Source organism: Hippopotamus amphibius, chromosome 6, assembly GCF_030028045.1.
Source record: "Hippopotamus amphibius kiboko isolate mHipAmp2 chromosome 6, mHipAmp2.hap2, whole genome shotgun sequence".
Classification (NCBI taxonomy): domain Eukaryota; kingdom Metazoa; phylum Chordata; class Mammalia; order Artiodactyla; family Hippopotamidae; genus Hippopotamus; species Hippopotamus amphibius.
The window spans coordinates 122,459,585-122,478,040 of NC_080191.1; the positions used below are offsets into that span (position 1 = coordinate 122,459,585).

Consider the following 18,456-nt stretch of genomic DNA (forward strand, 5'->3'; position numbering starts at 1 on the left):
CTTGCAAATGTGAAAAATCCATTGCAATTGATATACTCACATGTATACAAGGTGTGTATGTATATACTGTACACTTACATATGTATACAAATGTACACACACATATGACCTTAATTTCAATTACAGTTTAAGTAGGGAAAGCATAAGTCTCATTTGGACCTTACAAGTGGAGTAAAAGTGATGGTATGTAAAATAAGGATGAAATCTGAATAACAAATACTGCCTTTGTCCTTACTGACCTGATAAGTGTATAGCACAGCCCTCTAAAAAAGTCATTCACAAAAGTGGATTCATCTGGAACTGAAGCTTTATTGGAAGTGAAAATTTGCAAAGTGGTATGAATTAAAAGAAAACTTGCAGTCCCTATTTGAGATTGTTAGTAAAGAACTGGATAGTTAATCAAAATAGAAGGGACATGAGAATGCATCTAACACAGCAGTGTAAATTTTTCTGCCTGGTAAAGTGGGCTGTGTATTAAATACAGACAATTCACTGATACACAAAAAAGATGGGAGAGGATGGATGGCTTATCCATGATAAACTGCCATGTTTGCTTGAGTCTTTTGTTAATATCTCTGTAAGATAAGATATCCTGTTTTACAGATTAGGACACTGAAACGCAAGGAAGAACAACACCTCTCTTATATCTCAGTTGTTGGAGGTTCCCCACTGTCCTCGTCTATCCCCACCAACACTGCTCTTCAGAAGGAAGGTTGAGCACTCAGGGCAGTTGTCCATGTTAGGACTTAGAGAGCAACTTCTATACAGGGTTCTCCTGTTACTTCTTGTTCTTTAGAAGCGGCTCTAGACAATAGTGGTCATCCCATTCCCTCAGTACCAGTATGGTGATAATGTATTTACCAATTAGAAAGTACCATTTATTTGAAGAAGCACATTTTAGCTCCTTATTTTCAATCCGTTTTTGGCCAATTACTTGTAAGTCATTTACTATACTTGTAAAGTTAACATTTTTGAATAAAACTAACATCAAAAGCCAATTCTCCATGTATCACCAACATAATCTGTTGATAAGACAAAGCAGAGTTTTACTGCTTACAGCAGTAAGAGAAAACACCACCTGCAAACCTGTGGCAGTGTCTTCAAGCTGAGGTTAGAGTTGGAGATTTGTAATTGTGGTCTAAGGTGGGTGGGAAAGGGGAAGAGAGAGACTGGGTAAGGATCAGGATACAACAATGAGGCTTGGTGGAAATTGTAAGGGGAGGATTTCAAGATGAGTGAGTTAAAGAATCTTTTAGAGTATTAACTGTCGATTGATGTTTTCCACTGAGGAGTTGACAGGTCTTACAAGTAGTGGCTGCAATGAACAATCATATGTTTTGCCTTCTTCTCCTGGAGGAATAAAGTCTTGCCAGTGAAAACAGAGAAATAAGTGCAAAGACATGTTAAGGTGTGGTTTCCTTGCCACTGTCCAGGCTGAGAGAAGCAGTGGAAAGTTTTGGTTCTCACCAGTTATTACAGTCAATTTGGTGAAATTACGTATTTCTTTTGGCCACAGTACCATGTTGTCAGTGTAATGAGTCATTGCAAGAATAACAATATTACTGGGATAATTTTCAGTCCAGTTCTTTCCCCAGCTAAATGCATTCTGGGGAATCACAACTGGAGCAAACATCCTTTATGTTCTTGGAAGAGAGAAAAATATTACTGGTCTAGCGTAAATTGGCAGACTGTCTCTTGAAAGTTATATTGATTAGATTTAAGGTAATTAAACATATCTGAAGGTATGAAAAAATCTTCTGAATATTTAGAAAATACTTGAAATTTACTAATAATATTTTCATATTTATCCTATTTATTTAGGTTGTAAATATACTGAAGGATTCTCTGGTTCTGCCTTCTTTTGGGAGAATGTATTTAAATGAATATTGCTTAATATCACTGCAAAAATAATTTAATTCCAAATGCTTACTTTAATTACCCGTGACTGAATCCCAAGAGATACAGCTATTTACTTGGAGCCCAGCAAGATAAATTGCTTCAGCACACTGCAAGAGGAAGCCACTGAAATAATCACGGTGCTTTGCAAAGCTTTGTGTAACTTCTGGCTGGTAAACATAAAAATTTAAACAAGCTGTGGGAGCATTGGCCCCACCCAAACATGGACTGTAGAAATAAAAGAGGAAAAGACAGTCTCTACCTTTTCCCAAAAGCAAATCAAACACAATTAACAACAAATCCCCTAGCTCTTAACGTTACCTCTTCTTATCTTTGGTGACTTAAAAGTCTGACTGTATTGATTATCAGCATTAAATGGCCAAGAAAACAAGGCCTAGTGGCAAACAGGCCTCCATGTCTTTCCAAAAGGTGAAAAGATGATTGGAAAAATGCCATCAGTACCTACTGTGCATTTGTTATTTCTAGGGAATAAATTTGAGGAGGGAATAGAAAAAAAAAATCTAAAAGGTAACTCAATTTTTCCAATTCATTGTCTTTTCCAATTTGCTGCCTTGTGTTGTCCCAAACTGTTTTTTGTTGTGGTTTTTTGGTTGTTATTTTTCTGTACATTTGGGTTTCTGGTCACTGGTACAGCATTGATAGATGACGACTGAAGGAAAAATTAATTAATATTAAATAAATATTACCTTCAATTAAGCTTTTAGATTAAAATTAATGGCATGTTTGGATTTAAAAAAACTTTGAGTTACCCTTTTTTTAGTTTTATTTGAAAATAATTTCAAATTTAAAAAAGGTGCAAAACTAAAAACTGTATAAAAACACTCATACATCCTTTACCTGGGTCCTTGTTAGTGGTTTATTCCACTTTAAAATCTGTGCTCTCTCTATCGTGTGTACGCGTGTGTATACGACATTTTTTCCTGGACTATTTGAGGATAAGTTACATACCTCCTTAGCATACTTTTACTCAGAACAAGGATTTTTCTTATATTACCACAGTATAGTTATCAAGTTTATAAATGTCTATATTTAGAGGCACAAGATATCTATGTCTCTTCTAGTTGATGTTAGTTTTTATCAAATTAACATGTTGCCCAGTTTCTCCACTGTATAATTACTGTTTTCTTTTCCTTTTCTCCCTTGCAACTAATAAGCAGTCCATCGGGAAGCGCTTGAAGGCTATGCAGATATTCTGCTTCTTAATAGGATTTTCCCCTAGATTTAGTATGCACTGATGATTCTTTCCTAACCTAGTCTTTACCATGATGGTTACAAAATTATGTTTTTTTTCAACTCCAACACTTCTCCACATTTACCAGTCCTTTATTATTTGGCATTCTTCTGTGACCCAAAGACCCCTCTTCTTTCTCTCTCCTCACTCCCTCTCTGTCATTGATATGGACTCAGGAATTCCTACTTTTTCCAATGGCTTACTTACTTCATTACTGTGCTTGATTATTCGGGAGCTGAAATTGTCCCAGATTTGGCCATAGAGAGCACCTTCAAGATGGCTCTGGGCTTTTTTTCCTTTTTTTTTTTTTCCATTGTTGTAAAATGCACATAACATAAAATTTACCATTTTAACCATTTTTAAGTGTACAGTCCTGTGGCATTAAATACATTCACATTGCTATACATTCATCAATACCATTCCTCTCCAGAACGCTTCTCATCCTCCGAAACTGAAACTCTATACCCATTAAATAATAACTGCCCATTCTCCACTCCCCCATCCTCTGGCTCTCACATTCCACTTTCTGTCTCTACTAATTTGGCTACTCTAGGTACCTCATATAAGTCGAACCATACAATAGTTGATTTTTATGGTGACCAGCTTTTTCACTTAGTATAATGTCTTCAAGATTCATCCTTGTCACAGCATAGGTCAGAATTCCTTTCTTCTCTAAAGCTGAATAATATTCTCTTGTGTATCTATACCATGTTTTACGTGTATTTATCTGTGGATGGTCACTTGGGTAGTTTCCACCTTTTGGCTTTCGTGAATAATGCTGCTACGAACATGGGTGTACAAATACCTGCTTGAGTCCCAGCTTGCATTTTTTTGAGTATATACCCAGAAGTGGATTTACATGGTAATTCTATGTTTAATTTTTTTAAGAATCGCTGTACTGTTTTCCACAGAAACTGCACCATTTTACGTTCCCATTAAAAATGTACTAGGGTTCCAATTTATCCACATCCTCTCCAACACTTGTTATTTGTTTGTTTTTTTTAATAATAGACATCCTGATGGGTGTAAAGTGGTATCTCCTTGTGGGTTTGATTGACATTTCCCTAATAATTAGTTGTGTTCATCCATCTTTTCACGTGCTTACTGGCCACTTGATATCTTCTTTGGAGAAATTTCCTGTCCTTTGCCCATGTTTTAATCAGGTTGTTTGGATTTTTTGTTGTTGAGTTGTAGGAGTTCTTCCTCTGTTGTCATAAGTAGAGCTCATACTCTAACTGGGGATGATGTAATAATATATAACTATGTAATATGTCAGATATTATATAAGGAGTAAAATAAAGAATAATGAATGCCAGCGAAGGATGTGGTGATGCTTGCTATTTTGTGTAGGATAATCAGAGAAAGTCATTTGTTGCATTTGAGCAGTCTTGAAGGAATTGTGGATACTTGAGGAAAGTGTGTTCCAGGCAAGGGGAAGAGCAAGTTCAAAGGCCCTATAGAGCTGGAACAGAGCGAGTGAGAGGAGATAGTGAGAATGATGGGGAACATTTGAAGGGTTTTAAAGCCAGGGAATGCCATCAGGTTCATATTTTCCAAAGGTCACAGGGTATTGTGGAGGGTGGATTGTAGAGAGTAAGTCTGAGCATGGGTGTTCAGAAGGAATTAAGAAACTTGAAGACAGACACCATCAGTTTCCAGAGATATTTAGAAGGTGAAATTGACAGAAATCACAGATATGAGAGGCAAGAGGAACAAGGATTCGGCTCAGGTTTCTGACTTAGGACCAACCTTCCTTCTTGCTTCTTTCTTCCTATCAACCAAGTCAGGAAATAGAGGAGAAGCCAGTTTTAACAGAGGATTAAAGGAAGAGTGGAGAAGCATGGCCAGAAAATTGCTTTGGTTATGGACATGTCGAGTTTGAGATACTTATGAAAGATCCAGGTAGACATAACCAAGTGTGTTTATAGGTGCAGAGCTTAGAGTGGGGGCTGGGAGGAAGTGTGGCCTGGAGATACAGCTTTGAAAGTCATTGGCATATAGAGGTGATATAAGTACGACTTATGTTAAAAAATGGGAAGTTTCACCATCCATCGTGTTTTATTTACCTTCACAACTTGTTGATAAGAGTTTAGAAAGTACTTTCTCACGTGTATTTTTCTTTGTGGCAATTCAGGAAAATTTAAACCTCGCCCTGAATTCCGCCTCAGCCATTGGTTGCACAGTGGTCAACATTGGTGCACAGGATCTCAAAGAAGGAAAACCTCACTTGGTCTTGGGACTTCTCTGGCAGATCATCAAAGTTGGTCTTTTTGCTGATATTGAGATTTCCAGGAATGAAGGTAAGGTCATCAAAAATATTTACTTTTCTTTGACATATACTTACCATGGGAAGAGTTTATATTTCACTGTTTTCCCTCTCAGCTCTGATTGCACTGCTAAAGGAAGGTGAGGATCTAGAAGAGCTGATGAAGCTTTCTCCAGAGGAATTACTGCTGCGATGGGTGAATTACCATCTGACCAATGCAGGATGGCGCACCATCAGCAACTTCAGCCAGGACATTAAGGTTCATATTTTAATGGTCAAATCTGTGACATAAAAAAGGATGTAGAATGTCAAAAACAAAAGGAGTTCAGACTTAATTTTTTCTTTTCCTTTTTTGCATTATGGCTGTGATTTATTAAACAAAGAAAAAGTAGAACTTCAATCACAGCCTTAAATTTGAATTGACACTTAATTCACAAGCACACAATGTAGAAAATGAAATTTTTGCATTTCTCTGTCTGAGGTGGATCCCCCACTTATAATCACAAAATCTTTTACTAAAAAAAACCAAAACTGGTTTATTGGCTTTTAATAAGAAATACAACTGGTTGTGAGAGGAAAGAGATGCTAGCATTAGCTGATGATAGTATCCTTTCCCATTTTATATGCCACAGATGGACTAGATTATAATGAGAATGTCAGACTGTTCATTTGGACTGAGAATTACTAGAGTTTGCTAGACTAGAGGCCTTTGTGGGCTTGACCAGTTTAATGCTCTTACTTCCACTTTTTCAATAACCAGCTAAGAGGAAACCAAAGTATCTGAGGGCATAGGGAATCAGCAGACAAAAGGAGGTCTTCAGGTGTGTGTCTGAACCAAAGTAGCTTGAAACACTTCCCTCCCCACTGGAAGAGATTTGTCAAGGAAACTTGACCTTGATCTTAACTGCTGCTGTTGCTTAGGAGTGTAAACAAGTGAAAGAGGTGGGGAAGGGCCTTCCAGGTGTAGGAAACAGTGTTGCTAGAAGCCTGAGGTGGAAAACAGGATTGCTAGAAGCTCTGAAGTGTGAAACAGTGCAGTGCACTCAGGATCCTGTAAGTAATAAGTAAAGGTTACTAAGTTATTATTCCATTCTTTGAGATGAGGGCAGTTTCTTCTATTTGAGTACTTTTTCCTCTAAATCCAAGGGTGATTTTATTCATTTTTATAATTCTATTTTGTTTCTTTTCTTAAAGGATTCAAGAGCCTATTTTCATCTGCTTAATCAGATTGCACCTAAAGGTGACCGGGATGATGGGCCTGCCATTGCCATTGACCTTTCAGGATTTAATGTGAGTACAGTTTTTAGTTAAAATTTAAAAAATTTTTGATAAAATATGCATAGCATAGAACTTTCCATTTTAACCATTTTTTAAGTGTACAGCTCAATGGCAATAATCACATTTGCGTTATGTGCAACCATCACCACTATCCCTCTCTAAAATTTTTTCCGTATCACATAGTGAAGTCTGTATCCATTGAACAATAACTCCCCATTCCTCTGTCTCCCAGGCTCCTGGTAACCACTGTCCTACTTTGCATCTCTATGAATTTGACTAGTGAGTATAGTCATATTTAAAGTATAGTTCTCTACAGGCAGCATTCCCTAGTGGCATCCTCAGCCCTTCATTAGACCTTGGCTCTGGGACTTCCCTGGTGGCGCAGTGGTTAAGAATCCTCCTGCCAATGCAGGGTACACAGGTTCGATCCCTGGTCTGGGAAGATCCAACATGCTGCAGAGTAACTAAGTCCATGCACCACAACTACTGAGCCTGTGCTCTAGAGCCTGTGAGCCACAACTGCTGAACCTGCATGCTGCAACTACCGAAGCCTGCATGCCCATACTCTGCAACAAGAGAAGCCACCGCAATGGGAAGCCCATGCACCACAACAAAGAGTAGTCCCTGCTCACCACAACTAGAGAAAGCCTGTGTGCAGCAATAAAGACCCAACGCAGTCAAAGATGAAACAAAACAAACAAACAAAAAACCTTGGCTCTTTGCTTTTCAGAAGTTATTTTTCATGCCCTAGGCTCCAAATTTCCATGCTAAGCCATCTGGCGGTCATGAATGAAGAAAGGGAATTGCAGAATGCTGACCTTGAGTATGTGTGGAATCAACCCTACACCCATATTTCCCTGGTGCAGCATCACTGGAACTCACCAGGGTGCTTTTGTGGCTGTCACACACACAAAAAGCTGTGCACAGCTTTTGCAGCTGTGTGCAAGAAAAGGGAGCAACAGGCTCTTGTTAGGTTTCTAAGCAATTGATGATCAGTGCTTCCAACTTATATATGGCAATACACAAAGCAAATGATGGCAATTCCTAGTATTTATGGTGTAGGAAGGACTGATACAAATCCTGACCCATCTAACACATTTCTAGGAAGCCCATTCTTTTAGCAAAAGTTGTAAATACCAGGGATGGTGCTAGCTAAACATTAAAATCTGGTCAGATTATACTTTGTATGCAAATCTGTTAAGTACTTAAAGTGTAATGTCCAGAATATTTAGTTTTAAAGGCAACTTGAGTCATCACTAATTAATTATATTTCACATTATAAAATCTAAAAAATCAGTATTGCAAAATTTGCAAATTAGCTTAAGTCCAAATATTAGGAACTTAAAAAAACTTAGGGAAAGTTTCAAACCTGTTCAAAAGTGAACAGACTTGGTATACTGAACTACCATGTGTCCATCACCCAGGTTCAACAACTATCAACTCATGGTCAGTCTTGTTTCTTCACTTATTACCTATTTACTTCCTCTTCTGTATTATTTTGAAGCAAATCCTAGACATAATATCATTTCATCAATAAGTATTTCAATATGTATTTCCAAAAGATAAAGACCCTTTAAAAATATAACCATAACACCCTATACCTAAAAAATTAACACTAATCTGTAATATCATCAAAATAACTAGTCAGTGTTGACATTTCCTATTGCCTCATAAATGTCAGATTTTCTTTTTATAACTTATTTGAATTAATATCTAACTAAGGTCCACATAGTGTGATTTGTTCACATCTATCTGAGGAGCTTTTTATTGCTGTTTAATAGCATTGAACCTATTGCTTTCTCTGATTTCATTTACATTTTATTTACAACTCTGGAGCACAGAATTAGATAAGTCATAATCCTTGGTCATGATACACTCATCATGGGTCTAGGCATGTCCCACTATTTTTGTTTGGTAGTTGTTTGCTTGTATTGAAATTGTAACAAGTTCATACAAGCCCTCAATCCAACACGAAAGCTGAGAATTTGACGTGTCTGTATTTAGCTGTGTAGTTCGTCCCTGTCCCATCTCTCTGCCTCCCCTTAATGTGATAATCACCATCGTGAATCTTATGTTTATTGTTCTTTTACCTTTCTTTTGCTATAGTTTTCTTTTAACCAAATGCATTTCTTACAAAATTAAATTTATTTTACTTTAAAAAAACTTTTTATTGGAGGAGAGTTGATTTATAATGTGTTAGTCTCAGGTGTACAGCAAAGTGAATCAGTTATACATATACATATATCCATTCTTTTTTTAGATTCTTTGCCCATATAGGCCATTACAGAGTATTGAGTAGAGTTCCCTGTGCTATACAGTCGGTCCTTATTAGTTATCTGTTTTATAAATAGTAGTGTGTATATGTCAATCCCAATCTCCCAATTTATACCTCTGCCCACTTATCCCCCGGTAACCATAAGTTTGTTTTCTACAAAATTTATTTTACTTTTTAACTTCATATAACGTTTATCATGTACTCAAGTTTTCAGTACTTATTTTGAACATATATTACTGAGTCACTCATATTGTTATATGTCATTGTGTAAATCTAATGCAGTTTCACAGTTTTCATCTTCTCTCCTGTTGATAAGCATTTTGTTTATTTCTAGGGTTTTGCAATTGTGAAAAGTGCTGTTCCTACTGATTTTAATATTTTTATATGTATCCCAACTTGTTTTTCATTGAGAAAAGAGTCTACTGGAAATATCAGAATAGAAAGGGTGAAACAACTAAGCCTCTTAGCCAGAAAGCATTCTGATATATGGCCTTAAACAAGTTACCTGTAATGCAGCCAGTAGAAGCTTACTGATGCAATATTTGAGAGTTTTGTTGAGTACTTCAGCAGTGAGGGTGAAATATTCCTCCGACCCCAGCAAGAAAACTCAGAGACTTCTTCTCACTGATTTAAAAGAAATGGGGAAGTTAATTTGGAATTCCTGCACATTCTGATCCTCTTTTGAGCCATTATTTGATATATTTCCAGAAAAGCAGCTGCTTACAAATATGTATATGAGTTAAAAATCATGCCAATAAAAAGTTTAATCTTGACCATTTTTATTTTATTTCATTGTTTAGGAGAAAAATGACTTGAAGCGTGCTGAGTTCATGCTTCAAGAAGCAGATAAACTGGGCTGCAGACAGTTTGTGACTCCTGCAGATGTGGTTTCAGGCAATCCTAAACTTAATTTAGCTTTTGTAGCTAATCTGTTTAACACATACCCAAGCCTACACAAGCCTGAAAATAGTGACATCGATATGAATTTATTGGAAGGTATGCTTTTCCTGTCTTTAATTGATTCACTGTGTGTATCTTTTTGGGGTGTTGTCCCGTTTCACTGTCAGGTAGGGGATTGTGGTGGGAAGACGAAGTTTACTGTGTGTAGGCGTGTGCAACCATTAAAAAGTTCAACTTAAAGAAAGTCATTTTTCATTTTGGTGAAAAAAGAATGCTGAGGTAAATCTATTTGTCATTTCTCCATAAGAGTTTAGTGAAAACCATCATACACTTAAAATATTCTCTTAAATGCCACATAACATTCCACCACCAATATGGACAATGAATTATAGCTATTGGAAAAAATAATTATTTGTAGATTTTTTCTCCTTTGAAAGCTACAGTTTGACTCCAGTATTATTCTCTTTTTAATGTGTTTAGTGTACATGAAAAAATTTACAATGTTCATTACTTGTGTTGTGTGTGGGCTATTGTTATCTGTCTTATAATTTATAATACTTTCCTGTTTTGCTTCATGAAATGCAGATTTGACCCCTCCTAATGTAGGTACTGTATTTAGTACTTTTCTATACTCTATAAATATGTTCATTTTGAATGTTCTTTTTATTAGTACTGTTTATTCTTTCTATCTGGGTTGGTATTTATTTTTTGCATTGTTCATGTTGTGTCTTTTTTTTTCTGTCTTAATATGCCTAAAGAATGAATGGTGATAAGCAAGAAACACAAATGAAACCTAATTAGAACAGCAGAGCAAGACTTGATTACGTAAACTCTCCACCTCATTTGCCTTCTGTAATGATGGAACAGTATAGTTGTAAACACATTAGAAATCAGTTTTGACAATTGGATTTCATGATTTGATGTAAAGCCTTTATCCCTTTGCTGTGAATAAACAAACTTATCTTTTATCTCAAGTAATCTTTTACAGGATCTATTTAGATTCTATAACATAGATCATTTTGTATTACTTAAGTAGTTGCATTTACTAAATGTCATTGAAGCTTACAATATATGAATCGTTATAATGACAAAAACATTCTCAGTGTCTAGTTCTTTCTCCATATCTGTTTCAGCCTGTCTCCTTTTCTTTTCCCATCCTCGTACTCACAAGGATACTAAAACCCACATTAGTACCAGAACTAAGAGTAAAATCAGTGGTGGCAGTGGTGGCAGTTGTCAGAGGTAGGGGCCACTCTGAAAATAGTCTTGACAGTCGCCCTGGTTTGGAGAAGTTGGTCCTCAGGTGGGGATTCTTCCTGGTGGGGAGAACTTGATACTGCTATGGTCATTTTCTCACATCACCCACCTTATTCCCTTCTTCTCCAGTGAGACAGAGTGAGAAATCAGCTTCATTTTCTCTTTGCCACAATCAGAGTTCCCATGTCCTGGTCAGTTTATAATTACAACTTTTTGATTAATGAAAGTAGTTTCAGATTTAACAAATATGTTCTTTGAGAAATATGATTAATTCACTCTTACTGAGGTTCAGTACAAAAAAGATTGTATTCACTACATAGATATGTAACTGAGAGGTAAGATAGATTAAAAAGTGTTGATATTTCAGCAGAAAAATTTAGGGTGAGGGATTAGAACTTTTAAAAAATTTAAAAAAGAGACATATTTTTATCAGTCTGGAAAATTTCAAAATTCCTCTGTGTCTTACAGTAGAAGGCATTGTTTAGAGTGGCATATTAAAAATGATCTGCTTTTTATAGTCACTGAATGCCTGCTAGATATCTTTTCCAACTTGCTCGCTCTTCTATTTGTCACGTTTGAATTCTTTTGCTAGCGTTCAGCATGCTTTTGGAATTTTTCAGTGTGAATAGGATTGCTAAATATTTCCATTAGTATTTACTTTATTTATATAAAAATATACTATGGGAAATATTTATCAGTCATCTTTATTTAGAACATATGTATGTCCTGATACATCTGCCAAAAATGAATTTGACTTTGACTGTCACTGGAATTTTTTCTTCTGTACATTTGTTTTTGTAGATCCTTATGAAATTTGAAGCTTGACTTATCACATCCCATATTCATATATTAGTATGTCCTCATTGGCAAATAATTTTATCTGCATGGAATTAAAAAAATTAAAAACCCAATTAAATATTAAATCTTCATTTTAAATTGAGCCAAATATGTGGGTCACGTATAGAGAGACCATCTCAGAATTCATTTGTGGTGATAGAAAATACAGAGACCACAGAATTAGACTTTGTCCAAATCATGGTACCACCATTTAATAACTGAGTGACCTTTGTGAGCCTTGGTTTTCTTATATATAAAACAGGGCTGATAATACTTATTTTGAAGAATTGCAGAGCAAGTTAAAATGACCTTTCATGAATGAACGAGTTTAGCATACTGCGTGTGCTCAATAATGGTCAGGTCAGGACGAGGAAAACACTTAATACATTACTTAGCACATGTAGTGAGTGTTCAATATATGTTCCTTTTCTTTCCTCTTAGTAGCCTACTTTTAATGTTTTTGTTATTTTCTCTGAAACTTTTATCAATTGCAGTGTCAGTTTGACCCTGAAAATGAACGGAATGTTTTATATATAGTTCTTTCTCTCTTTTATGTCAGCAATTAAGATTTTACTTCTAAGATTGCTGAAATCCAGACAAAATTTCCAATCTGGAATACATATGTTTTTGTAATGCTTTACCGTGGCTCTTGCACAAATGCATAGTGCTTCTGGCTTTGAGTATTTATTTACCAAGACAACCTGAAATGGTACTAGATAAATAAATGCTCACGTATAAAATCTGTTTTACTTTCCAGGTATCAAAAATTAAAATAATGATATAATTAGTTTAGAACAATAGGAAGAAATATGAAACACTGAAATTTATAATAGTTTCAGAACTCAATCAAAATTTAGTGTCTTTTAAAATATTCATGTATCATGAAGTTCAGCAGAAATTGGATGTTATTTTAAGTAAAAATTAAACTATTGTTACATTATCAATTTTTGTAATCTTAAAACATAATTTGGATTTTCCTAAATAAATTCTCTAATTACTAGAAAAAAATTTATATATGTAGCAATATAACAGAATGTAACAGAGAAACAACTAAAAGGTAAACCCAAGCCACATGCATCGAGCTGTTGATCATAAAATGGTTATATTTATGTCACTTCCAGGAAAATTCAGATATTTAATTTGCACTTATTTAATAACTCCTAAAACAAGGCAAGCGTGGGTTCTAGGAGTATTTAGTTTACCTTGGTCAAATATTATAAAATGGCAGTGGCAGAAACAACAGACTGATCAGTTACCTTTTACGCAGACCAGAGGGAAAAAATTTTCAGCAAGAAATTATATTGCTATGTAATTGAATAGAGCAAAAATTAAAGCAGACTCTGGGAAAGCCTTTAGATAATGGTATTGAAAACCACATGAAAATACAGGGGGTAGGTTATTTCCTGAACAGTCGGAAAAAAATGAGAAAAAAACAGTCGGCACAAAATGAGAATCTTTTAGATTTTATGAGGTTTGGATTTCTGTTCTGCGTGTGCAGGTTTACACTATGTGGCACTCAGTCTGAAGATGACTGCAGGGATGGCTCCACAGGACGGGGCCCCTGGAGCTCAGGTGGTTAAATGTGCCAAATTGTCCTGGGGATCCCACGTGAGCCAAAGTCCAGATGGTAACCTTGGCTTGCCCGTGGCTTAGAAGTGATGAGAGGTGTAAACGTTTCAATTTTTTCAAGAGTCTGGTGATGAGATGTAGGCAAGGCCATTCCATTGTCCCCTAACTTGGCTGAAAAACAAACAGTAATATTTATAGATGGTCACTTAGGACCATCTGCAATCCAGGGGAGGACTAGAAGGTAGACGTGGCATAGAGAGCCCCCATCTCTCTCTGCCCACTTTGTGGCACACTAGAGCCCACACACTCCCTTATGGCTGGGGTAAGCACTGCTATGTAGGGAGTGCTCAGGGAAGGTAATCACAGGTTAAACAATAGTGCCTGCAGGAGTTTCTTCTTGAGGTGATCTTAGAGGTCTAGTGACTTACTATGATGGAATGTGTCTTTTTCTTCGCACTCTGTATGGGGGCTGTGTCCCTTGTGTATATTCAGTAGGGACAATCTAAAATAACTGAGGAAGCCCCTCATTGCTTGTTTTTATATTACTTGTAATCCCCTCCTTTTCATTGCTGTTTGGTGTGATTAAAATGTAGTTTGTGCTCAGACACTTTGCTGTGTAAAACTATAAACTGTACAAATTTAGTGATACTGTGTGGGGAAAGGTACAGCTTTTCTATTTCTGTTTAATGTGCTAATGTTACCCTAAAAGTTTGTGTTATTAATTTTTAGTCAATCCCTTTTGCATGTAATCATAATTACAGATAGGGCTGTATAAGTTTATCTGTTACTTTTCTGAACAGAAAAACCCATGGCTCAGTAATTCACAGTCATCAAGTAAGGGATTCTATAGCTGGAGACATTTAAAAAGCAAACGGAGGCTTTCTAGATAGGGAAAAAAGACTTTGGCAATAAGAGATTTTTTCCCCCTAAAAAGATTGTAGTATCATAGGAACCATGGCAAAGTATGTATGGCCAGTTTATACCTGCCAGAAAGGTTTAAAATATAGTTCTTGATTCCTTTTGTGCTGAATCATCAGTGTGAACTTGTGCCTCCTCTAGGCGAGAGCAAGGAAGAGAGGACATTTCGGAACTGGATGAATTCCTTGGGAGTCAACCCATACATTAATCATTTGTACAGGTAAATACTTTATGTGATTTAGCTTTATGGCCAGGGTCCGACTTTTCTAGTTTCAAACTGTAGGTATGTTTACATGAGAATATTTTCTAAAAATCTCAAGAATTTTAGCCAACATTGAGTTTCAGAATGCTGGGCATTGGCAATACACGGGATTTTAAAACAAATGTATTATTTGAAAAGATATGATAATGATAATATTAGTTATAATTTTTGATTCTGTGACAAAACAATTTAGTAAAGATAATCCATCTTGCTTTTTTATAGTTATAAATCAGGAAAATAATAAGTTATTTTAACTTTAACAGATTAGAAGAACAGTAGTATTTTATAAATTGCTCTTATTTTATCAGTATTTTCATTATAATTCACATGTTTCTATTTATTTTTGCCAAAAACATCAGTTGTCCCATAATTTGTTCTGCGTATTTTTTCCCAATTTATAGAAATAACTTGGTTTGCCTGAGTACTTGTTTATTTTATTCTTTCTTGTCTAAAATTCTCAAAATAACATAACCTTAAAAAGAACCATCAGGATATAGAGAAACAATAACCAGAGGTCTAGTTGGCACCAGAACTATGTGTCCATGAATTTATGTCTGGCTCATATGCCTAAACCCACCCCTAAGTGATTTTTAGCTCCCCACCTGCATATACCAAACCAAACTCAAACCAAAGCAAAAGAATAATTTAGATTGATTTTAACTAAACATTCTCTCTTCTCAATAGGTTATTAAATATATTTTAAGAACTACCAGTCCTAGAATTTTTCTATGACAAGTTGGTTCTAGAACACATCTTAAATTCTTTGGAAATCATTTCAACTCTCTGGGCATCAGTCTCCCTATTTGCAAAACATGAGTAATAATACCATACTACATAGAAATAAGAATGAATTCCTTTAAAGTAAAAAAGAAAAAATTCATGAAATTCATGAGAATTCATGAATTCATGAGACTTCAGAACCTATACAACTACTTCAGTGATTTATTTTTCCTACAGAGTTCTCCATGTGCTGATAGATAATTTAGTGCTTGATTACCTTCACCAAAGGAGGACTTTCTCCCTCCTTCACTCAGCACAGGGCCCAGCCCCCTTCATGGCCATATGATGTGTGCTCAGAGATGCTAAGTAACTTTAATATGAACCTCAGCAAAACATAACTCAGTGAACAAGCTGTTGAGGGAGAAAACTTATGTAATTCATTACAGAGGTAGCGATTAAAAAAGTCACTCACTGTCGCTTTATGTCCTTAGCATACAGAATTAAAAACAGACTCAATAGACATACTCTGGGCACCTCCAGAGAGCGTGTTTTTCTGAATCCAAAGTAGTAGTATTTTTACTTCAATAACTCCTACTTGCTCATAAATTCCTTCCTTGTAACCCTTATTATTTAACATGAACAGCTTCCTACTGAGTAGCTATTGTGATTTTTATATAATTATTTTTAAAAAGTTTTAAAAACCGTGATACATAAGTAATAGATGAACTCATTCTCACTGTACAAGCTTCAGGAGGTATGTAAGTAAGCAGAACAAAATAAAACATGATAATCCCTTTTTACCCCTCCCACATTCCTTTTTTTTTCCTGCCCAGAGGTAATTGCTATTAACAGTCCATAGCACACAGAGGTATTTAAATATTACGAATTTTAAAAATGTTTTTAATAAATAATAAACTGTATGCAGTGTTCTGCCTCTTGCTTTTCTAAACGTAATATGTTATGTCAGCTTTTCATGTCTGTGCATAGAGATCTAGCTTATTATGTCTTACAATTGGTCCAGGTGTCCATGGTATGGATAATTTATTTAAAAGCCCCTACTGTCAGGCATTTAAATTGTTTCAAAATTTATAAATACCGTAGGAGTGAATATCCTTGTACATATATCTTTGTAAACATTTGTGAAAAAGAATTTGGACAGATTCCTAGATTAGAAGTTCTGGGTCGAATGATCTGTTCTGCCTGCCATTCTTTCAGCATTAAATGACCCTGTTGTGTTTTTATAGACATAAGCCCATCTCCAGTGTGCTTAATAAAATCAAGTAGTACTGGCATCTCCTCCTCCTTCATTTTCTTGTCCTCCTGTCTTAGTGACCTTGCAGATGCTTTAGTCATCTTTCAGCTCTACGAAATGACCCGTGTGCCAGTCGACTGGAGCCACGTCAACAAACCTCCGTATCCTGCTCTTGGAGGGAACATGAAGAAGGTGAGTGAAATCAAGACCATAGATATGTTGTTATTGTTCTGATAACAGAACAGAGGATTTAGAGTTTCCTAAAGCTTAGTAAAGTGTGGTCTGTCCCCACAGATTAAACCCAAAATGTGTTAAATTTAATAGCATTTTTACAAGTGAGCTTTTATGTTTGGAAAGATGAAGGCAGTCCCCCCACCCCACCCCCAGTCAGTCATTTTATAACTGTTTTTGTCTTTCGCAAGTTGTAGACTTAATGTTCTTTGAGATAAATCATAAATGAATTCCTATTTTATAATCACCAGAACTTGCAGACCTTTACTAGTTATTTGTTAATATTTTTCAACAGATATTTATTGATTACCTATGACCTGTACAGTACAATGCAGGATATAAAATAATATGAGGCATGGAGTTGGTCCTTAGGAAACCCTAAAGAAGTTAAATATGTGTGCAAATAACCACAATACAGCGCAGTGTATGCAAAAGTGGATATTATCAGTTTTAAGGAAGAAAAAGTCACAGGCTGCACTCATCATGAGAGGCTTCATGCAGGAGGTGGTTTTTAAGTTACACTCTGAGAAATGGATAGAATTTTGGCAGAAGGAAAGTGGAGAGGGGGCTGATGATTAGGAAGAATAGTTTGGCTATAGCAGAGGTTTCTGATAGGTAAGAAGTGAGTGTGAATGCTAAAAGTTTGAATTGAAGCCAGGTGTTGAGAGCCTTGAACGTCAGATTAAAGAGTTTGCATTTTAAACGGTAAGCACTGGGAAGCCGTTAAACGTTTCTGAGCAGGACAGCGACTTGATTACAGTTGGTGGGAGAATATCGGGCAGATGAATGGTAAAGGAAGTGCTTGTTTTCAGTATTCTTCCTTGAATAGGGCATCTGTGGTATCCTTGGTGTTCATGCTTGTTCTGTTGAATTGCTGCTTTAATATTCAACGTTTCCTTTCTACCTTCTATATCAGGTTCATTTGCTTTCTAAAGTAAAAGTATGTAGGACTTTTAAATTTTTATACTTTCATTTAACTTTGTTTCATTTAAAATGATGCGTATATGGGAGTTCCCTGGTGATCTAGTGGTTAGGATTCTGGGCTTTCACTGCCGTGGCCCGGGTTCAATCCCTGGTTGGGGAACTGAGATCCTATAGCACAGCACCCCCCCCCCCAATAAAATAAAATAAAATAAATAAATAAAATGATGTGTATAATTTAAATATATAATAAAATTAATGGACTCAAATTGCTATAACTTATCAATATGGCTACTGTGAAATCAACCTGCAGTCATATAACTTAAAAACTATCTCTAGTGGACTAAATGGATATATATCCATATTCCTGGATAGAAAGACTAAATATTATAGAATTCTTGCAAATTAACTTACAGATGGAAAATAATGTCAGTTAGAATTACAATGTCTCCTTTTATGTAAATGTGGGCACATACGTGTGTGTATTATATATATTATATGTGTATATATATATATGACTGTGTGTGTTGGGGGATGGGATTTATAAAGTGATTCTAAAGTTCCAGTGGAAGAAGAAAGAGGCCTAAATCATCAAGAACATTTTCCAAGAATATTGAGGGAG

At 35.8% G+C, this 18,456-nt stretch overlaps 1 protein-coding gene across 2 annotated transcripts in view; it reads left to right on the forward strand.

The window, feature by feature from the left end:
- PLS1 (plastin 1) overlaps positions 1–18,456 on the forward strand; it is a 109,428-nt gene that overhangs the window by 79,087 nt on the left and 11,885 nt on the right. For both annotated transcript variants that reach the window (XM_057739824.1, XM_057739823.1), the window contains 6 exons: positions 5,283–5,448; positions 5,531–5,673; positions 6,609–6,704; positions 9,768–9,963; positions 14,590–14,668; positions 16,760–16,874. In XM_057739824.1, the coding sequence (XP_057595807.1) occupies positions 5,283–5,448; positions 5,531–5,673; positions 6,609–6,704; positions 9,768–9,963; positions 14,590–14,668; positions 16,760–16,874 (795 nt within the window). The remainder of the gene's footprint in view (positions 1–5,282; positions 5,449–5,530; positions 5,674–6,608; positions 6,705–9,767; positions 9,964–14,589; positions 14,669–16,759; positions 16,875–18,456) is intronic.